At 53.9% G+C, this 21,756-nt stretch overlaps 3 protein-coding genes across 4 annotated transcripts; 2 read left to right on the plus strand and 1 right to left on the minus strand.

Moving 5' to 3' along the window:
• The first annotated feature begins 964 nt into the window (after positions 1-964).
• On the plus strand, positions 965-2,214 carry Tcap (titin-cap). Its single transcript, XM_026386870.2, has 2 exons — positions 965-1,116; positions 1,363-2,214. Exons 1-2 carry the CDS (start codon positions 1,007-1,009, stop codon positions 1,754-1,756), a joined length of 504 nt encoding a protein of 167 aa, XP_026242655.1. The 5' UTR covers positions 965-1,006; the 3' UTR covers positions 1,757-2,214.
• Positions 2,215-3,155: 941 nt separating this feature from the next.
• Pnmt (phenylethanolamine N-methyltransferase) lies at positions 3,156-6,236 on the plus strand. Its single transcript, XM_026386852.2, has 4 exons — positions 3,156-3,373; positions 4,139-4,335; positions 5,301-5,508; positions 5,612-6,236. Exons 2-4 carry the CDS (start codon positions 4,140-4,142, stop codon positions 6,057-6,059), a joined length of 852 nt encoding a protein of 283 aa, XP_026242637.2. The 5' UTR covers positions 3,156-3,373; position 4,139; the 3' UTR covers positions 6,060-6,236.
• A 10-nt stretch (positions 6,237-6,246) lies between these two features.
• On the minus strand, positions 6,247-21,756 carry Pgap3 (post-GPI attachment to proteins phospholipase 3). Of its 2 annotated transcripts, XM_026386850.2 has the most exons (8): positions 21,568-21,756; positions 20,274-20,371; positions 19,103-19,255; positions 10,072-10,134; positions 9,487-9,548; positions 9,010-9,146; positions 8,553-8,757; positions 6,247-8,374 (listed from the first exon to the last, which is right to left on the minus strand). In XM_026386850.2, the coding sequence occupies exons 1-8, from the start codon at positions 21,746-21,748 to the stop codon at positions 8,311-8,313; spliced, it is 963 nt and encodes a 320-aa protein (XP_026242635.2). In that variant the 5' UTR covers positions 21,749-21,756; the 3' UTR covers positions 6,247-8,310. The 2 variants fall into 2 exon arrangements, with proteins under 2 accessions (XP_026242635.2, XP_026242636.2); XM_026386851.2 differs by lacking the exons at positions 6,247-8,374; positions 8,553-8,757; positions 9,010-9,146; positions 9,487-9,548; positions 10,072-10,134 and adding an exon at positions 11,869-11,991.

Consider the following 21,756-nt stretch of genomic DNA (forward strand, 5'->3'; position numbering starts at 1 on the left):
TCCTCATGCCTCCATGCCCTGGACACCAGCTTCTTGTACCATGAGTTGCTCCCTGGGGTGCTGGGCAGCAGATTTACCTTTCTCCCCACGAATGACTGCTGGTCCCACCCCCAGAGCTCTTCTGGCCATCCTGTTATAGCCAGAAAACAGGGAAAGTGAGGCCCAGAGGGGACAGGGACTGGGCCATAGTCACATAGCCTGTTTATGACTGACTTGGGACTGCAGCCAGGTCTTCTGACTGCTCCTCCTCAGAGCCCCTGTGTTCCCACTTCACCCCATTCCTCCTTGCATGGGTGTCAGAGGTAGAATCGAGGGCCACATGCCCCCTCCACCCTGACTGGATCTGCTTAGAGAGACCATTCTCTAACCACTGACCACAAGGAAGGAAAACCCTGACAGAGGTCCATGCTGCAGGACTCCAGGTGTGGGGGTGGCATCCACTCCCCTTGCTGATAATATATGGTGGTTGGGAACCAGAACTTTGGTGCACTGTCCCTCCCGGTCCAGGGGGCCCAGCTGAGGATGTGCCCTTGAGCCCAGGAGAGGAGAAAGTGGGGGTGGGGGGACCTGGCAGTCTTGGAACAGAGCGAGGGGCATCAGTCCCTGCTCTCTCCTGCTCTGTTTACAGACAAGTGCTGTCCTCCCTGGGCAAGGGGAACAGGCGGGGCAGAGGGCAATGCCAAGGTAGCACGAGGCTGGGCACGTGCCTGGTTTGAGACAGTGTCTGCAGAGTGTCAGATGCTTGGCGGTGCTGATCTGAAGACCCCTGCGCCCACCAGAGCACCTTGTTCCCTTCAGAAACTAACCTCTGACCTGGGGGCAGCCAGAGTCCAAAAGCCCCAACCCCTATCCTAGACTCAGAGCCCCCCCCCCACCAGTGAGCCTTGGCTCTGCTTATAGCATCTGACGCCAGAGGGGCCAAAAATAGCCCCCAGAGAAGGGGAGAAGGAGACTATTTAAAGGACGTGGGAGGTGCGGAGCAGAGCGTAGGGAGCAAGAAGTGATCATGGCCACTTCAGAGCTGTGCTGCCAGGTGTCCGAGGAGAACCGAGAGCGCCGAGAGGCCTTCTGGGCTGAGTGGAAGGATCTGACTCTGTCCACACGGCCCGAGGAGGGGTGAGTGTGGGTCCGCTGGGAGTCCTGCCTCTGTGTCCCAAAGCCTCCTCCCCAAGTCCTATGAGGCCAGAGCACAAACCCCTGAAATTTCTGGGGGTGGGGCAAGAAGAGTGCCTACTGGGAAGAGCAGAGTGGAATCGCCCCTCCTGCCCGGGTCCTGGCAGCCCCAGGGAGCCCCCTACACAGCCTGTGTGACTGAAAGACAGCAGCTTGCAGGAGCTCACTGCCCCTCCCCTCTGCTTCCAGTTGCTCCCTGCATGAGGAGGATACGCAGCGGCATGAGACCTACCATCGGCAGGGGCAGTGCCAGGCACTGGTGCAGCGCTCCCCCTGGCTGGTGATGCGTATGGGCATCCTGGGCCGCGGGCTGCAAGAGTACCAGCTGCCCTACCAGCGGGTGCTACCCCTGCCCATCTTCACACCCACCAAGGTGGGGGCTGCCAAGGAGGAGCGCGAGGAAACTCCCGTGCAGCTGCGGGAGCTGCTGGCACTGGAGACGGCCCTGGGTGGCCAGTGCCTGGAGCGCCAGGATGTGGCCGAGATCACCAAGCAGCTGCCCCCTGTGGTGCCCGTCAGCAAGCCTGGGACCCTTCGTCGTACCCTGTCCCGCTCCATGTCCCAGGAAGCACAGAGAGGCTGAGAGGGACTGTGACTCAGACTCCACTGTGCCTACCCTGGGCTGGGCCCTTCCTGGCTAGGACTGTGGAGGGGAGCTGCTGGCCATGGATGCTTTGTAGTTTGCCCAGAGTTGGGGGCTATGGGAAGAGGGAGCCAGAGGCCTGGATGCCTGGGTCCCCTGAGTTCCCAAAGGGAGGGGAGCAAAGACAGTGGGCACTAAGGTTGGAGAGCTGGGCGCCAGCACAGTCTAGCACCCTCAGCACCAGGAAAAGGGATAAGGGATGCTGGTGAAGGCAAGAGGTCCCTGGGAGCAGTGACCCGGGTCCAGGTTTCAGCTTTGGAGGAGGACTAGGACAAGTGTGAGCGGAATGCTCTGGGATGAAGACGGAGAAGACTGGAGGGAGGGGAACGTGAAGAGGGCAGAGGCAGGGCGGGGCCCCCAGCACCCTCTGTTAGCGCTGCAATAAATGCTCAACCATGTTCCAGTCTCATCTCTTTCCTGTGGTTGTGGGGGCCAGTCCATCGATGTCCCCCTCATGCCCCCAGCACTTCTGGGACCAGGCTGTACCTCTGAACTAAATATGGTAAAGCCTGTGGGTACACCCCATGCTTGGGGGTGGGGTACAGGGCAGAACTGTAAACAGAGTTGCCGTCTGTCCAGTCCCCTTCCTGTGCCCTAACTCCACTGCCCAGTCCTGGCTTCCGAATTCAGTCCCTGGCACTGGGCAGTGCCCAGCATGCCAGCTGGCATCAGGGTTTGTTTAAATGATATCTCGAGGCGAACATGGAGGAGGCTAGCACCAGGACTGTCCTTGGCTGTGCCTCAGAGTGTGGATGGGGTCAGTGACCTCAAGGCCACTCAGCTGCAAATCCAGACAGAATCAATCCTGCCTGGGGTCAGGTGTGCCACCCTCCCTGACCTGAATGGGTTTTATGGGAGGGGTTACAGGGGTCAGGTTCCTGTCTATGACCCCTGCAGCTGTCATGATGACTCATATCCCAGCCTAGCTGTCTGACCCAACAAGGAGGTTTCCCCCTTGGGACAAGAAGAGAGCCCAGAGGAGGCCTGGATCAAGGGAGGCCAGAGGCTGATCTTGGCAGAGACCACTAGCCTACCCTGGGTAGAGGTGCACCTTTCTGATCCAGAGAAGTCCAGTTTCAGAAAGACCATGCACATGGAGAGTGGAACTGGCTTCTCACTTGGGGGGTAGGAGGGAAGACTGTAGCATCTTGCGGGCTGGATACCTGGGGCACCAAGTAGGACTTTCAGGCCTGGCTTGGCCAGAGTCCCAGAAGGAGCTAGAGTATGGGCTGGAAGAGGGGTCCAAGACCCCAGACCCACAGGAAATTGAACACGTGGGCTGCGCCCCCTAGTGGCCAGGTGGCTCGAAGAATGCTCCACGTGTCACTGCACTGACCTGTGTTCTCTGTCCCGGGAAGCAGCGGGAACATCCCGAACCTTTTGTCCTTAGCCCCCAGATAAGGAGCTCGGATCCCTGGGGCCCATTATTTCGCCTGCTAAGTTCATTATCCCGCTCGCTTCCCCTATCGCTGCTGCCATCGGACGGGAAGGGCAGAACCTGACTCTGGGGCCCCGGGCAACCGAGGCAGAGACTGGAACGGACAGTCCTTTCTAGAGGTGGGGAGGGGCACTGGAGAACAGAGATGGGATAGTGGCTGGAGGAGGGATGGGAGTCAGGGTGACATTAATAAGGAAAGGGTGGGGGTTAGAAGGGGTGTCCTAGAGGAAGGGGAGCCAGGTAGGAGTCTGAGACCTTCCTAGAGGTGGGGATTGGGGGCAGGAGCAATTCCAAACCTTAGAAAAAAGGGATGGGGACTGGGGATGTAGCTCAGTTGGCAGAGTGCTTGACCCACCTGTACAAGGCCCTGGGTTCAATCCCCAGCACCAAAAAAAAAAAAAAAAAAAAAAAGAAAAAAAAAAGAAAAGAAAAAGAAAAAAGAAGGGATGGGATGCCAGGCAAAGGGGTGAATGGCTGCAGGGAGCTGGAGCTGGTGAAGAGAGGAGACGCGGCTGTGGGACAGGGGGTCAGGAGTCGAGGTAGGGTGCAGGACTGGAACTGGGACCCGGGCAGGTGAGGCCAAGGGTGGAGGGCTGCGGGAACAAGTGTGGAGCAAGGGTGGGGCAGGAACTGATGTTCCAGCGGTCGCCCCCACACCACCGGCGTGTCTGCTGCTTCGACACTAACTGAGATGGATGGGGTGGCCACCACCGGGCGCGCATGGCCCGGGGCTGCTCATCGCTCAGCCCCCGCCCCCGCAGTGGAGGGGTCGGGCGGGGGTCCGGGGCTAGATAAAGGGGCCTCCAGACCGACGGGGGACAAGGCGGGCAGTGGGGACTGGGGAAAGGGGCATAATTCAAACTTTGGGTAATTCAAACCAGCAGTATGAGCCAAGCAGACCGGAGCCACACGGCAGGTACCGACTGGGATCCCGGCCGGGCTGCGGTCGCCTCGGCCTACCAGCGCTTCGAGCCCGGAGCCTACCTGCGCAACAACTATACTCCCCCTCGAGGGGACCTGAGTAGCCCGGACGGCGTCGGGCCTTGGAAGCTGCGCTGCTTGGCGCAAACCTTCGCCACAGGTGAGTACCAGGACACTGAAGCACCCGGGACACTGGAGTCCTGGGGACCTGTCATCAAGAAAGGGAAAGGGAAGAGAGGGAGGAAGGGAACCAACCAAATAGGGACCAAGAAACTGAGATAGGTAATAGGTACAAGAAGAGAAAGAGGGCCTAATGCGCGGTGGCCCTGCCTGTGGTCCCAATTACTGGGGATTCTGAGGCAGAGAAACCCTTAAGCCAAGGAGTACTAGAGGACACAGTGAGAACCCGTCCTTTATTTTAATTTTTTAACAAGTGCAGAGAGAAGAGAAAGAGCAGCGCTACAGGAGAGAAGAGAGGTGGAAAGAGAAGGTGCGGGGTGGGTGAAAATGCTCCGAATTCAGAGTTAGTTGGGGAATGCAGGAGAGACTGAGATGAAGGCAGATACAGGGGAGGAAAAAAAATGGAGAAAATGCCTGGTGCAGGTCTGTAATTCCAGTGCCTGGAGGCTGAGGCAAAAGGATGGCAAGTTCAAAGTCAGCCTCAGCAGTTTAGCAGACCCTGTCTCTAAATATTTTTGTAAAAAAGGCCGGAGATGTTGCTCAGTGGTTAAGCACCCCTGGGTTCAATCCCTGGTACTGATAAGAAAAAAAAAAAAAAAAAAAGGAGGAAGAAGTCATTGAAGAGGGAGAGAAAAGCCACCTGTCTCAGGATTGTCCCTGGTAATCCTCACTGGGGATGTAGGTTTCTAGATGTGGAACCTGAGTCTCAAAGAAGCCAAGTTCCTTTTCCAAGGTAAATCAGTGAGTGCTTGGACCCAGGACAGCCCTGTTCAGTCTAACTGCAGAGGCAATGCATCTTCCAGAGAGACCCTCTTATCCAGGTGGAAGAGCTCAGGAGAGGGAGGGAGAAGCAGGTGAGACAGGGTTGTCTAAGGCAGAGGATGCCTGCCTTATGGTGCCTGGGCAGACCTGGCACAAGACCCTTTTCCTCTACTGCCCTCCCAGGTGAGGTGGCTGGCCGCACCCTCATTGATATTGGTTCAGGACCTACCATATATCAGCTGCTCAGTGCCTGCGCCCACTTTGAAGACATTACCATGACAGATTTCCTGGAGGTCAACCGCCAAGAGCTGGGGCTCTGGCTGCGCGAGGAGCCAGGGGCTTTCAACTGGAGCGTGTACAGCCAGCATGTCTGCCTCATTGAGGGAAAGGGGTAAGGGCTGGAGGTGGGGGCAGGCCTTCCCATGGAGTGGCTGGAGGGGAACAGCAGAGACTGAATGGGGTAGTCCTGAGCCTTGCTTGTGCCCCCTGCACAGTGAGTCCTGGCAGGAGAAGGAGCGCCAGCTACGAGCCAGAGTGAAGCGGGTCCTGCCCATTGATGTGCACCAACCCCAGCCCCTGGGCATTGCCAGCCTGGTGCCTCTGCCTGCTGATGCCCTAGTCTCTGCCTTCTGCCTGGAAGCTGTGAGTCCAGACCTTTCCAGCTTTCAGCGGGCCCTGGACCACATCACCACTCTGCTCAGGCCTGGGGGACACCTCCTCCTCATTGGGGCCCTAGAGGAGTCATGGTACCTGGCTGGGAAGGCCAGGCTGGCAGTGGTGCCTGTGCGTGAGGAGGAGGTGAGGGAGGCCCTGGTGCTCAGTGGCTATGAGGTACGGGACCTTCGCACCTACATCATGCCTACCCACCTCCGGACAGGCGTGGATGATGTCAAGGGCATCTTCTTTGCCTGGGCCCAGAAGAAGGTGGGGGTGGAGGTGTGAGCGTCCAGTGTGCCCAATGCCCTGTGGTCCTCACCTACCAGATTCCCTTATTACTTGTGTGGCACCTAATAAAGAAATCATTCCCTGAAGTCAAGTGTCAGTACCATCTGTGACTTTCTTGGGAAGCAACAAGGGTGCAGAGTTCTCTTTTGAGTATAGGGGTATGGGAGGCATCAACCCTAGCCTTTCTTCTTTTCCAGAAGTTTCCATGAAGGTAGCTTTCTGTACTACTCATTCTTCCTAAACTAGGGAAGGCCTAGCTCAGGGGAGCTCATTTGGTACCTGTTGTATGCCAGGCTCTTGTATCTGTCATGTCATTCAGTCATTGCATTCAGTGTTGGACCCTGTTAGCCTATTTCCAGGTGAATCTCAGACAGGTTAAGTAACAAGCAGTAGTGGAGCCTGCAGACCCAAAGCTGAAAAGCAGGGAGACAACATTGCCAGGGTGCTGGGTGTGAATGGCGAGTATTACAATCCAGGCCTGGGATGTGAGAAAGAAAAAAACAGTGCCAGCTCCCTCCCCCAGGATGGACTTGAACCCTGCCCAGCTCTGCATCTGGTCCCTACCATTCCCACCCCCAATGCCTAGGTAGAGATCCCACCTCTGTCTACTGCCTCCAGCCAGCTCTTCCTTCCTTCCAGTCTACCCTATGTACACAAATGAACTGAAAAAGGGAGGGTGAGGGGAACTGGTTTATTAAGCATCATCCTCACTACCATCCTGCCTTCAAATAGTTTTTAGTATCAAAAGAACCTCACATGGGCCACCTAAGTTTCTGAGATTAGAGTCTTAGCATAGCTCCCTATGCTGGGGAGCAGAGATAGAGCAAAACAACAGTATTCTGGCTTCAATTGCAGACTGCCTTCAGGATGGAAAGTTTCTGAAGCCACATACCCTATCCTTGTGGGGCAAGGGAGTGCCAGGGCTGCTGGCAGTTGCTAGGGGTCACCTTTATAAGGACACAAGCATAGTGTGGTTCCTGCCTTCCCTGGGGTCACCCTGGAATAGTGAGTGCCTCTGGGGATAGCAGAAACCAGACTCGGCCACAGTTCTCTTCCCTTGTCCCTAGAATTCACAGTGCAACCCCCCCACACACACCAAAGTCCAGGCTGTGGCAAAGGGCTAGAGCAGGGAACTGGGGAGGAAAGGCCAAACATGCTAGGTGAGGAAACAGGGAGACTGAAGAAGGCCCAGGATCCCCATTTTCCTTCTTCACTCGGCCTCCAGGAGCTAGTACTGATCTTAAATTATGAGGGGGCCCTGTGAGGTTTGGAGGGGAATGGCAAAGGGGGCACTGGACAGGCAGGCATACAGCCTGGACCCCCAGACTCCACTCAGAGCATGTACACATCCTGGCTGAGGCCTTGGGCAGAGCTGGTGATTGGTGATGGTGACTTGATTCCCATCCTGCTCCCAATTCCCAGCACTGCATGGCACGTTCACTCGCATTTACACTCATCTCAGACACACCCACAAGCACACTCACACTCAATCTATGCATATTCCCCAAACCCACACATACCTAGCTGCCCTCGAACAGGCACAAACACTCTATACTACACACTCAGGCCCGAGTGCAGTAGCTTGTGCACAGGCATGCTGTCTCTTACACACACGCAGAGCCACGCTCGCTACCCAGTCACCTCTGTACTTGGCCTGCCCATGCTCTCCTATACATTCACACATAAGCTCCCAACCAGAACAGCATCAGATTCTTGTCCTGGGCCCTCTGGTGTCCTGGCTCAGAGGGATGTGTGGTGAGGTCTCCTGGGAGCCTGGCTGGGGCAAAAGTCAGGGTGAAACCCCACCCCAGTCCCAATCCCAGCAGGTTAGTCCCTCTGCATCCCTCCTGGTACTTAAGACTGGCCTTAAAACCGGGTAGCCAAAGAGCAGGCCTCTAGCACCACCTAGTGGTGCCCCAAAGCAGGGTGCCAATAATAGAAGGGGACCCCATTGGATCCCTAAGGGCCTTCCTCTCTCTCAGTGGAACTCAGAACACAGTTCTACCCCAGTTCAGCTTTAGGAACCAGAGGGGCTGCCCATTCTGTGACCCCAGATGATAGGTATGAGGCCATCCCTAGGGCAGGCTCCAAGCCCTGTGAGGGCCAGCAAAGGGTGGGCAGCTACATGATTCTGGGCCCACACTCCTCATGTCCAAGTTCAAAAAACTAAAAGGAGAAAACAAATCATCTGAAGGTGGGAGGGGGAAGGAGAAGCCAGCAGGAAAAGACCAGACGACTCCAAGTGTCTTCAGGCCAGCTTGAACTTGGCTTCTGATTCCTTCAGCAGGTACAGGCTGTCGTCTTCCAGGAAGCTGCGGGCCAAGGGAGGAGCCCACTAAAGAACCCAGCTCTAAAGCTCCCTGGGCAAGGGGGGTGAGCGCAGGCAAGCGGGAAGGGGTGAGAGGGTACATGGGGTCCCAAGTCTCTTCTAGGACCTGTCAAGGGACTGGGCACAAGGAAGGCAAACACCGGGCAAGGGATGGCACCAACCTGAAAAAGAGGATATGAACAGGAATGGTGCTGATGTGCCAGATGGCATGGGCGTCCAGGACCCAGAAGAAGGGTGGGAAGTCGAGCAGCTCCAGCAGGGACAGCCCCTGCAGCAGCAAGACCACCACCACGCACTTGCGCACATGCGGCAGCCTCCGGTGGTTCCGTAGGCACCAGGTCAGCCACCACACCACATTCACCAGACCTGGGTGCCACAGGCAGGACAGGCTCACTCTCTGGGCCTCTCCCTCAGGCCACCCCTCCCGTGCTCTCTGACCCTGGGACCATCCTCAGACACTCCTCCCAGACTCCCCTCTCTCCCACTTCAAATTCTCCCCCTTCCTCCCTGCAAGTCTCTCTCCAGAACCTTCTCTTTTCTGAAGAGAGAAGGGCCACCCACCATGCCCACCCCAAAGTCCTGCAGATGGCCCAACCCAACGCCTCAGTTCTGTCTCACCAAAAGCCACGTTAGCCGCCAGGTTGTAGCCATAGTCAAAGTGCACGAGGCTCAAGTAGGAGACATGTGTGGTCAGCAGCAGCAGCAGGAAGGCCCGGAAGGCTCTGGCCACGGCTGGGTACTGCAACCCCACGGTCCTGCCCACCACCCAGAGCTGCTTAGGTGGTGACAGGTGGCCCATGACCAGAGCAGCCCTCCCTGAAGTTCTCCTCCCCCAACATCAGTGAGTTCACTAAAGCTACTGCCCTTTCCCCTACCAAAACAGGCCGCTGGGGCAGAACTCCACCCACCCCACCCCCGGGGCCTTGGCCAAGTGCTGCAGCTCCCTGTGAGGAGCCAGGGCACCCAGTCCTCTGTAGAACCCCCATCCAGGACAGCAGGGATGTGTGGGGGACCAAAGAAGGCAGCCCTGGGGCAGCACCCCCCTTTTTGACCCCGGTCCTGAGTCTGTCCCTGCAGCCACCAATACAGGCATACCTGACGCAGCACAGGTAGACTGAGTGGAGGATGACAGTGGAGGCACAGAAGTAGTCCATTTTCTGAGGACAAGGGGAGCCCATGAGTGCTGCTGGAGACTGAACAGCTTTGTGGCCCAGATGAGCCACTGTGAGTGGAGGAAGGGAGGGGACAGGGCCTGACCTTGCAGCCAGAGGGGTCTCTTCTCCCGCTCCTTCTGCCTATTGCTGTTTCACTGCGGAGGTGACAGACTGACCCTTGTGCTCACAGCCTACAGTGTGCTGCTCAGCAGCGGGCTCTGCCAGGCTGTGGGGCAGGAGAACCTACCATCGACGCCCAGTGCCTGGGTCTGTTAGCTGTGCGCTCTACCCTGACTGCAGCCCCTCACTCACCAGGTGGCCCTGAGCAAAAGATTTCGCGTCCCAAGGCTCAGCTGCCTCATGGTTAGAGCTAACCATCAGACCTACCTCGCCAGGCTGGGAAGCTCGAGTGTGTTCTAGAATGCCCAGCCGAGGGCAGCTGCACTCCCGAGCCCTGCTCTGCCACCCCCCCCCCCCGGGCTCTCGGGGACAGTCCCATGCAGGAGAGGGAAATGGGGGCTCTCACCTCTGTGAGGTCGGTGTCCCTGGTGTGGAAGACTGTGGACCAGAACCAAGCATTGAGGGACACCTGAGGACGGAAGGGCCAGTGAACATGTTTCCCCAAGGTTGGGGAGACCCCAGGGTCCCTCTCCACCTCATCTTTAGGAAGGGGCTTTGGGGGCAAGAAATGTGCTTTCCCATGCCCCTGGAAAAACAAACTTGTATCCCCCATCCAGGCCCGGCCCATTCCCCTCAGGTCAACTCCCCATCATCCCCAGCCCCTAAGGCCATGGAGGAGGGGTTGGGGGGCTGCAGCCTCCGCGTGTTCTAGCCTGGCCTGGGAACCAGTTCTGGCAGAGCCAAGATCCTTGGTTACTCAATCACTAAGACAACAGGCCCCAGGGGCCTCACCTCCTCCCCTAACTGCCAGGTGATGACAGCCCCACCCGGGCCCAGGGGAGCTGGTGACCTCAGCCTCTGGGGGCGGGAATGAGGTGGGTGGGGTGGAAAAGGCTTGAGCCAGCTTGGGGCGTGCCCCAAAAGCAAGCAAGGCAGGGAGATCCAGCAGATCCCACTGGGCCCAGTCCTAGGACCAGGACTCCAGTGGCAGCCTAGCCCAGCTTCCTCCTGGCTGGGCCGGCCTGACTTGCCAGACCAGAGCTGCTCTTAAGACCTGGGCGGAGCAGGGCAGGAATGAAGGGGCTGCAGTGGGCAGGGTCCAGGGGAATATCTGAGGCCTTCTTCCTGGAAATTAAATGCATTGAGAGAGTAAGAATCATCCTGTAAATGGGCCCCAGGTCTTCTGGGAGGTGGTGCTGGTACTTTCTTCGGGGAGGGGTGGGCTGAGGAGAAGCTACAAATAGCAGCAGGGAAGCCAGGGACAGACAGTCCCAGGAAGAAAGAGCAGGGGCCAGGCCTGGCCTGCCCCGGAGCTGGGGAGGGGTGTCCAGGGTGGGCCCGGCCTGCCGGACATGGAAAAGGCTGCGCACTTAGGTGCCAGGACAACTGGCCAGGCAGAGGGCAGAGGGAGCAAGGGAAGAAGCCTCTCTGTGGGGCCTGACAGGCCTGGGGAGTGGAGGAGGGTGGGGGGGGACCCAGGGGGAGGCAGGGCAGGGTTCAGTGGCAAAGCCAGTCAGGCACCCTCATGCTGCCAGGCTGCAGAGGCCCAAGGCAACTCCCATTCCTCTCCCCCAGGCCCAAGATCTCCCCTGGGACTTGTCACCAGCTGGCTTGAGTGGTCTTCAGAGCCTTCCTGCCCTGAGGGAAGGCCATTCTGCCCCTTCCACCAGCCTCGAAGCTCCTCCCCAGGGACAACATGGAGGCACAGTCTGGAGCTAGGAAGTGAGTCTATCCCTGGTGGCTTCTTTGGACACTCCCCCAGAGTCTGTGGGGTGTATGGTCAACGTGGGGAGAGGAGCAGGCCCTGGGCTGGACATAAGGCCTAGGCAGTCAGGCAGACCAGACACAGGGACATCCTTAGAAAGGACAGTGTCCCTGGAACCAGTGTGGGGAGGAGGAGGGGAAGACAGCTAGGACTGGCAGCCAGCCAGGCCTCCTTGTCACCCACAACAGGAAGGGGGAGGTGACAAGAGGACTGAGCTAAGTGGCGGTTGGAACACTGAAAGCAGGGGTGGAAGTGCATTGGCCAAGCTTCAGCTCCACACAGGGCAGGGCTGCTGGGTCCCTTGTCCACCTGCCTCCCCAGGGTGCCTTCCACTTACAGAGACCCACCTGAAGCTTGGACTCTGCACCCCTGAGATGGCCCTTTTCCCCTGGGAGTGTCCCATATGGGGCTCCTCTTCTGACCCTTCCCTCAGACTTGGGAAGTTGTGTCATTAACAATGCAGCCCCTAGAGCCAGACTGCCAGGGTTCAAATCCTGGCTCTGCATTTCCTGTGTGTCCTTAGGCAAGTTATTTAGCCTTGCTGTGCCTCAGTTGTCTCATCTGTAAAATGGGAATAATATCAGTGTAGATCAGGATTGAGTGAGCACCTGTACAAACACAGCATGCAGCATGGTGTCCAGGATGGGGTTTAAAGCCTTAGTTGCTATTTTCTTTACCGGTGGGCCAGCATGGAACTCTCACAGCTCTCCCATAGCCCAAAGGCCACCGAGAACAAGTCTGCCTCTCAATCTCCCACCAGGCTAAGGTGGTCTAGGCTGAGAAACTGGTCTCCCCTGCTGCTAGCCCACCCCCACAGGTGCAGGCCGGAGACAGAAAAGTACAGAGTCTTTACAATGAGACAGACCCTGAGCTCAAGTACTGCTCCAGCCCCTAAACAACTGTGTTTTCTTTTGTTTTGTTGGATTTTGTTTTTTGGGATAGGGACTCACTATGTTGCCCAGACTGGCCTCGAACTCCTGGGCTCAAGCGATCCTCCTGCTTCAGCTTCCCTAGGAGCTGGGAGGACAGGTGTGTGCCTCCTGCCCAGCTTACCTATGTGTTCTTGGACAAGTAACTGAGCTTCAGCTATTTGTTCACCTAGAAAATGGGGTTAGAAACAGCACTTCCTCCACAGGAGGGCTGTGAGGATGATGTCACAAAGGCCTGGCACGGAGCAGCCACTCCAGAAAGGGCCACTACTATCACTGCTGGCCTACAGCGGGGATTCCATAAATGTCCCTGTCCTGCATCACGTACAGGCAGACCCCCACCATGCATCCCCATTCTCCTTTCCTCAAGGGTCACAAAATTCAAGGTTAGACTATGGGGCAGAAGTAGGCCCATGGATCCCAGACTGTAGATGTCTCAGCTATGAGAAGAGCCCCTTGCTCCCTGCTCCTGAGCCACAATCCCACCAGTATGGACCTAACAGATCCTGTTTCTCTTCAGAGTTTGTAATCAAGACACAAGCAAAGGGGACAGATGGATGTGGAAGGAAGGGACAGTCTCAAGATACAAATATACCACTACTCCCAGGCTTCTCAGCCAGGCCCTAGTGGGATGGGAGGGGGCAGACAGTGTAACTGGCCAGGAGGGTGATGGCTGGGCCCAAGGCACTAAGAACTCTGTGCAAACACTGAGAAAAGGAGGCAGCCAGGGGCAGGGAGCCAGTGTGGGTGGGGATGAGGGGGACAGGAAAAGCTGGTGGGGGGAGCAGGAGGCTGTTTCAGTCTGTTGGAAAATAAGAAAATTGAGACAAAAATATCACAGCCGTGAAACTGGTTGGATGCCAAGTGAGCCAGATCTGTCAGGAATTCGACCCCAGTGCTAAGCCCCAGTGCTAGGGGCTGTCATTGACACCGTAGTGGTGGGGACAAGTGAGTCTTTAAATAGCTCTGTGTCTCAGAAGTGGGGGAGGTAGAATGTTAAATATGATGCCTACTGCCCCCACCACCGAGGCTACAGTGTCTCGCTCCATGCCTCAGGCAAGACAAGCCTGTCCCAGCTCACTCCTGAGAGATAGAGGCTTTTTCCAAAGAATTCCTTGATTTTCTGTTACCACTGACTTATCTGATGGTCAGGAAGTCCTTCCTGAAGTCTACCATCATTTTGCTATATCCTCAGCCTATCTTTTCTCATCGTTTCCTCAACAGGGATGATATAATCAGCGCCTACCTCCACAAATCATCCTACAGAGACAGACTGGATTCCCTGCCATTCTTCGTTTCACTCTTGTACATGGGGGCTTTTCCCCACTAGATGAAGGGATGAAAAATTGGTTTACCCTTCTAATTTTGGCAAAGAGCCAGGGCCCCCTGCTCTGTGAAGTCCAAGGGCCACAGTGTACAGAGCTTCGGTGGGCTCCTTAGCTCTGCCCAGCTGCTGCCCAGCCCAAGCCCAAGCCTACAGGGGAATGCAGTGGCTGCCTTATGTTTTTTAAAAAAATATTTATTTTTTTTAGTTGTAGATGGACATAATGCTATCTATCTATCTATTTATTTATTTATTTATTGTGCTGGGGATCGAACCCAGGGCTTCACACGTGGTAGGCAAGCTCACTGCCACTGAGCTACAGCCCCAGCCCAGGGGCTGCCTGATACAGCTTTGGCACAAGAGTTTCCTCGTCTCCCAGAGAAAAAGGCCGAGACACCTCTCCTGCAAGACTAACCTGGAGTAGGTGAGGGGCCTTCCCACCTGCAACCAACAGAAATCAGGGGCCCCACTCACTCCAGAAGACCCAGCCAAGGACAAAGTCCATTGTCACACCCTCTGAATGGCTTGGGATCCCTCCCTCCTGCAGAAACACACACAGGCTCAAGATCACATGTAAAATCCAACTAGATCATCAAAGTGGTACGGGCTCTGAGGATGTGCCCCCTGAGGGCCTGGGGGTGGCATGAGAAGGACCCCAAACTCAGAATCCCATATTCTGTAGGGTACCGTCTCCCACCTCAACGTCCCTGGGGTCCTTTTCTAAGTGTCCTTGGTCACAATGGACTGCAGGGTATCCTTGGGAGGGGTGATCCCTTGCTAAGATGGAAGCTGAGCTGCTGATACCACTGAGACAAAAGACCCAAGAAACAAGGAGATCAAGACCAGAGTTGTGACGTGACTAGTGGTTTCTGGCACATTTTAGGCAGCCAAGGGCTGGGACCTTCTGAGGATCCCTCAGACCTGAGGCCCTATCATGTAGGCTTTGAGCACTGCTCCAAGTGTTCAGGCACAGCTGTCCCACGTTCTCTAAGAGAGAAGGAGGCAAAGAGGAGATACAGGCAGTGAGCCCAGACAAGCAGTGTCCCTGAAGAATCCCAAGGGAAAGGGGACAGGTGTAACCTCCTCACTTTCCTACTTTCCTGGCCAAGACCAAATTCCCTTCCCTGTGACAGGCCTACACAGGAAGTGGTGGCTCTATCTCACCCATGCCCAAAACCATGTGTGCCAAGCCCCTGCCTAAAGCAGAAGCTCTACCCCCACCTGGCATTTGGCCCTCTCTGCTCCATTTCATCTCCCTCTGTTCCTCTTCCCACAGCCACACTGCAGCCAAGCTGACCAATCCAAGCTTGCCTCTAGGTCCCATGTGTCATTCCTGAGCCCCTAGCTAGGAATTCTGGAAATGCCTGAATCCTATCTCCTCTCCCCCAATGTGTCTGTGTCTAAGGCCTACCAGGCTTGCAAATTCCCAATGACACCTCACCCCCTCCCTGGGCTTCCCTGGCACCAACCAGAGGATGGGATCTCTGGCTCCTGGGTTCAGCCTGTGTCCTGCCACCAGGGATGGCTGGATCTGTACTCACACTATGCTCGGCTCCCTGGGGCAGGGGCTTCAGCCCCACAAGTGCGAATTCCTGCCTCTGCCCACGTTGACCAGTGCTCAACCAACATTCCTCACAGGACATGCCGGCAGCCATGCTGAGCCCTCAGGCCCTGGAGTCAGACAGTGCTGGAGGCTACTCATTGCCACTGACTTGGTCGCTCTCACTCAGGCACAACTTTCCCACCTCTGAGAGTTACTCAGAGCTCAAGTGTGCACTACAAGGATCACAGGAGGAGATGTGTGTGAAGTGTTTACGGAACAGGGCTTGTGTTCTACGATCCTTAATGATTGTTATTAATATTTGTTGAAAAGGAAGTAAAAGGGAGGCCCAGGATCTCCCAGAAGTTTAACAGCCTCCTGTGTGCCCATCTCCTAGGTCTTGGGCTCAGCCTGGACTTTTCAGCATGCCCACACTATCCTCAGGTCCTCGGGCCACCAGACCCTCAGTTCTCACCTGTCTGTCCAGCATCATTCAGGAGAGCACACTACTCTTTCCTTCTTGACCTGTCCTGGGGCTCCCCAATCCCATAATCTCCAAGTTTTCTGCCTCTCCTCTGGCCACCCCTGTCTCCACTTGCTGGTTCATCCTCCTCTATCCAGCCATCGAGTTTTGGGCTCTCAGGTCTCCGCCCTAGACTCCTTCTCTTCTCACTGTCTCATTCCCCTTTTTGGCCTTACCCATACTCAGCAGCTTCAGTCACTAAAGCAGAGGGTCAACCTCACTCCTTCCCTCTGTTCCTCTTCCCTCAGTCACACTGCAACCAAGCTGACCAACCCAAGCTTCCTCGTAGGTCCCATGTGTCATTCCCGAGCCCCTAGCTAGGAATGCTGGGAATGCCTGCATCCTATCCTCTCCCACCAAGTGTCTGTGTCTAAGCCCTGCCAGGCTTATCCACGGCCAAGAAGGTGAGAGTGTGGACTCTGGAGGAGACGCTGGACTCCGCCCTGGCTCATGACCCAGTGCTGGCTCCTTGCCCTCTGCAGCCCTCGCTTCCCTCATCTGTAAACTGGGGATAAGATTATCATCTACACCTTTTAATTCTGTTATGGGATGAACAAGGTTAATATTTATAAAATGGTTAGAATGGTGCCTAGCATACAGTAAGAGCTATATATGTGTTTGTTAAATAAAATTTTAAAAAGTCTTAGCCGGGGCTGGGGTTATGGCTCAGTGGTAGATGCTCGCCTCAAACGTGCAAAGTCCTGGGTTGGATCCTCAGCACCACATATAAATAAATAAAGTAAAGGTATTGTGTCTAACTATAACTACAAAAAAAAAAAAAAAAAAAAAGTCTTAGCTGGCCGTGGTGGTGCATGCCTGAAATCCCAGTGGCTGGGGAGGCAAAGGCAGGAGGATCGCCAGTTCAAAGCCAGCCTCAGCAATTTAGCGAGGCTCTAAGCAACTCAGTGAGACGCTGTCTCTAATAAAATACAAAATAGACAGGGATGTGGCTCAGTGGTCGAGTGCCCCTGAGTTCAATCCCTGCTAACCCCCACAAAAACGTTTTAATGTCACCTCCAAAATATAGCTAAAATGTACTTCTCAAAAAAAATTTTTTTAAAAATAAAATAAAATGTACTTCTTAACGCCTAAGACCAGAACACCCCTCTAGTCCAGTGACGGAGCATGTGCTAATGTTCCCACTGGCCCCCAGCATCTACCTCACCCTCCAATCTGTCCTCCACACAGTAGACAAAACAAGGTTTCCAAAGGACAAAGCTATTCTGAGATCATTTCTCTCCCCACCCTCACTCAAAATCCCTTAGCAAGCCAAGCATGGTGGAGCACATCTGCAATGCCAGAGACTTTGGAGGCTAAGGCAGGAGGATCACAGTGTGAGGCCAGCTCCAGGAATTTGGAGAGACGTTGGCTCAAAATAAAAACAAAAATAAAAAAGGGCTGGAGGTATATCTCAGTGGTAAACTCTTTAGTTCAATCTCTAACACAAAAATTGAATGAATGAATGAATGAATGAATGAATGAATGAATGAATGAAAGAAAATCCCTTGGTGCTTCCTGACACTTTGAGAGTTGAGATCTAAAGTGTTAGGCTCTCCAGGGGCTGGCTTGGCCACTGCCCACCTGCATACCTGTCTTATACCAGATGCCTCCTAACTGCCTGAACATTAGGTCTTCTGGTCTTTCAGGCCCTGCATTGATCCTCATTCTCTCCTGTCTATGCACATTCTGTCTTCTGTTCAAATTTTTTTTAAATATTCTTTTGCCGGGCGCAATAACACACATCTGTATTTCCAACTGGCTGGGGAAACTGAGGCAGGAGGATCAAAGCCAGCCTCAGCAAGAGCAAAGGCACTAAGGAACTCAGTGAGACCCTGTCTCTAAATAAAATACAAAATAGGGCTGGGGATGTGGCTCCATAGTTGGGTGCCACTGAGTTCAATCCCCAGTACCCCCCAAAAAAAATTTTTGTAGCTGTTGCTAGTCCTTTATTTTATTTATTTATTTTTATGTGGTGCTGAGGATCGAACCCAGTGCCTCTACATGCTAGGCAAGTGCTCTACCGCTGAGCAACACCCCCAGCCCTCTTCTGCTCAAATTTACCTAGTAACTTCCACTCATCGTTCCCATCTTTCCTCCCATTCCCTTCCTCAGGGAAGCCTTCTGACTGCTCTGTGCTGGTCCTGCCCCTTTCACATACCCTACAGCTCTTTTTCTTGGGAGTGGTGGTACCGAGGATTGAACTCAAGGGCACTCAACCACTGAGCCATATCCCCAGGTCTATTTTGTATTTTATTAAGAGATAGGGTCTCACTGAGTTGCTTAGTGCCTCGATAAATTGCTGAGGCTGGCTTTGAACTCGCGAAACCCCTGCCTCAGCCTCCCAAGCTGCTGGGATTACAGGTATGCGTCACTGTACTCAGCTTACTTTTAGTTTTGAGACAAGGTCTTGCTAAATTGCCCAGTAGGCCTTGAACTTTTGATGCTCCTGCCTCTGCCTCCCTGGTAGCTGGGTTTCTAGGCATGCACCACTGTGCCCAGCTTCCACTGCACCTTTTCATCGCTGTACTTTTAAATTCAATTGTATGATTGTGTGATTAGTACCATAGGGCAGGAACCTATCTTTTTAAATATACTTTTGGATCCCCAGCACCCAACAAAGTGCCTGGCACATACATAGTACATGCTATATATGTGAATGAGTGGTGGCTTTGATGGCATGAAGGTGAGTGAGAACTTTTTCCTTAAGGTCTAGCAGGGAGGCTCTGATCTAGAGACAATCACTGTAATATCTTACTTTTGACCCCACACCCAGGTTGTCACAGTTCACATCTGTGCTTTAGTCCATTTTTTTCACACAGTTCCAGGCCCTGGATACTGATTCTTCAAAGAGTAGCCTCACCATGAGGCTGAGAGCCCTTCTGTATTTGGATGGTACACACCCTGGGATATACTAAGACCAGGGTGAGCTCCAGAAAGAGTGCTATAGCTGCTACTGCCTACAACCTGGGCTGGAACTGGGATCACTCTAAGTTTCCCAGAGTGGACCTCTGCAAAGCCCATGGTCCCAGCCTTCTCCCTGCTGCCCGTCTCTCTTCTGTGCTCATAAACTGCCCTACTGGGTCTTTTAGTGGCTTCTTCTGAGGACAAGAAAAATGTTTCTTTCTTCCTTCCTTTCCAAACAGCCTTCTAGACTGTTCTAAAAAGGTAAAGCTTGACTCAGCACCTTCCCGTCTTTCTCACTAGGGCTGACCCCCACCCCCGCCATAGTTGCAACTTCAGCCCTGGAAACAGAGGAGAAGCTGGCTGGGCGGAAGCCCTGTCAGGTGTCAGTGGGAATCTCAGAGTTCCTCCTTCCTAGATGAAGTGTGCAGCAGGCATCCCGCCAGGTTACCTACCCAGGCGAAGGCCACACAGGTGTGGTACATAGGAGAGGAGGCTGGCACGGAAGTGCGGTAGCGGCAGAGCATCATCAGACTGGCCAAGCCATTGAAGAAAGAGGCCAGGGCAGAAGCTGGCTCTTGGAAGAACAGGAACCGGGAGAAAGGCCACTGAAAAAGGAGCAGAAGGAGGGGACCTGAGGGGCAGGCAACCCAATCTTTTTTATTTGGGGGAGGGCTCTGGGGATGGAATTCAGGACCTCAAGCATTCTAGACATGTGCTCTACTACTGATCTACATCCTCAGTCTTTTTTCTTTTTCCCTTTTGGTACTCTAGATTGAACCCATGGGCACTTACCACAGAGCACAACCTCAGTGGTACTTTGGAGACAGGTTCTCACTAAGTTGCCAAGGCTAGCCTTGTATGTGCAATTCTCCTGATTCAGCCTCCTGAGTCACTGGGATTATGTAAGTACTACTGTACCTAGTTTCAATCAATCTTTTCTTGACACGCTGCATCTATAGGTCTTAGTTCTGAATTTTAGTCAAAGCCTCTGATTCTCTCCAGGTCAATTCTTCTCTCCAGTCCCTGGCTAAGGATAGGATCCCCTATCCTGGACAACATGCCCAACTCTGTCAGCCCCATCTCCGGGGATACCAGTGGGATGACTTATGGCATGGCGGAAACAGTACAGACCTACTATCCAGAAAAAGTTCCCAATCCCTCCTCTGCTACTGACCCAGTGCTCTGAGTATCACCTTACTCTGTGGCAAATTGGGGAGAATAATTTCTGTTAACCTCAACAAGTTAGAATGAGATAATACTGGATCAAAAGACACCAGAAAAAAATCGCCTCACTGGGCAATCTGAGGGATATTACTATTGATCCAGATATGTATTGGAGAAACATGTCATAGTGGGGTAAGGAATTTATCCCTGAAGCAAGATGGGCACCTCAAGAAGTTGGAGGCTCCAAAGCTTCTCAGGTCTTGTTACTCAATATTCAGAAGCAAGACACATTGGTCCCATCAGATGCTATGAAAACAAACAGATTCTGAGAACAGGTACCTGCCTTAAATACATAATCTGTCACCCATACCTCAAATAGCTTAGACAGTGTTGGCCAACTTCAGAGCATTTTACTCCCACCATATAATTGCCATATCCTTCCCTGACCCTCCAACTCACCTTGCCATGGAACTGAGGCACTCTGTGACCATACTGGAGGTACATGTCAACAGTGACCCACATACATTCATACTTACAGTCGTCATGACAAGTCCAACCTGAAACAGACAAATTTGGTTTGTGTACTCTCCAGCCCAGGGAGGTGTAGAGGAGGTGTGAATGGAGTCCAAGCACAAATGCAGGCCAAGAGGGCCTGCAGGTTGGAGATAACCAGAAGAAATTCCAAAATTATAGCTTCCCAGTTGGAGAGAAGAGAGACAGAGGACACAAGGGCCAGGGATGTGTATATATGTAACTGTAATCTAGGGTTGGGTATGCAGTGAGCAAATAGAGATATTTCATCTCCTTTTGTCCAAGATGGAGATCTTGGCATCTGATGGCCTTATCTATGGAGAATTGGGTTTATATCTGACCTACCTCAACAAGGGATTTACTTTTATTTGCCAGGGAGGAGTCCTTGCTGTCTTGTCCCTGCTATGAAAATAAACCCAAATCCTTCACCCTGACCTGAGGTCCTAAACCATCTTTCCATCTTTACTGCCACTACTCCTTTTCATGCTCCTTGCTCCCTGGGTAATCCAAGCTGCTGCCCAGGTCTTCCCAGGACACTCACTTTCTCTATTCCCTCTGTCTAGAATAGAAAGGCGTAGAAAAGAAGACAGGCTTGTGGTCAAATAAGTCAGAACTGGAAACTGTTTACCACCCATATGACCTCAGGCTGGGTATTTAACTTCCACATCTAGGATTAGAGAAACTATTTCAAAGGGTTGTGGTGAAAGTTAACTGACCTATTGTGACATCTGTCACATGTAGTTTGTTGGTTCCTTGCCCAATACAGTCATGGGTGTAAATTTAATGTAAATATCTGGAAGACCCTCTTCCACAAAATATTCCCAGATAATCCCTTCCCCACCCCCTCAGAGCCAGAATTCCTTCTTTCCTCTCCCAAATACATCTAATGCTTAATTTAAAGGTCCTTTAGGACCTTCTCTGTTTGGGAAGGCTAATGTCCCCAAGGACTGAAAGCTCCAAAGATTAAAAGACTTTGGTCTGATTACTGTGTCATTCAGGGCCTTGTATGCAGTTAGTACTTAATAAATAACGGGTCTGACTTAGTAAACGTAAAGTAAAAGCTTGTGGGAAAGTCAGACAGCTGATGAGACCCCCATAACCCTGAAGCCAATCACACAAGAGACCAGAAGGGGAAACTAAGGGTCAAAGATCGCAGAACAACTAGGGCGTTATGGGCGGGGCCACAGCCAAATGGGCGGGGCTTATTGTGGGTGGGGCTTACCTGCCAGAATCATGTAGATTGGCTGGCGGGAGCGGAAGTGCCTCAGTGCGCCCCCCGAGCAGTTCCGCTCCTCGCACCGAAGCACGCAGTCGCGGTACACCGGCTCGCGGTCGCCCTGAGAGCCGCTTGCTAGCGCGGCTGCTGCGGCTAGTAGCACCAGCCGCGCCGCGCCGCCGGCCATACTGTCAC

Source organism: Urocitellus parryii, chromosome 7 (assembly GCF_045843805.1).
Source record: "Urocitellus parryii isolate mUroPar1 chromosome 7, mUroPar1.hap1, whole genome shotgun sequence".
NCBI classification, from domain to species: domain Eukaryota; kingdom Metazoa; phylum Chordata; class Mammalia; order Rodentia; family Sciuridae; genus Urocitellus; species Urocitellus parryii.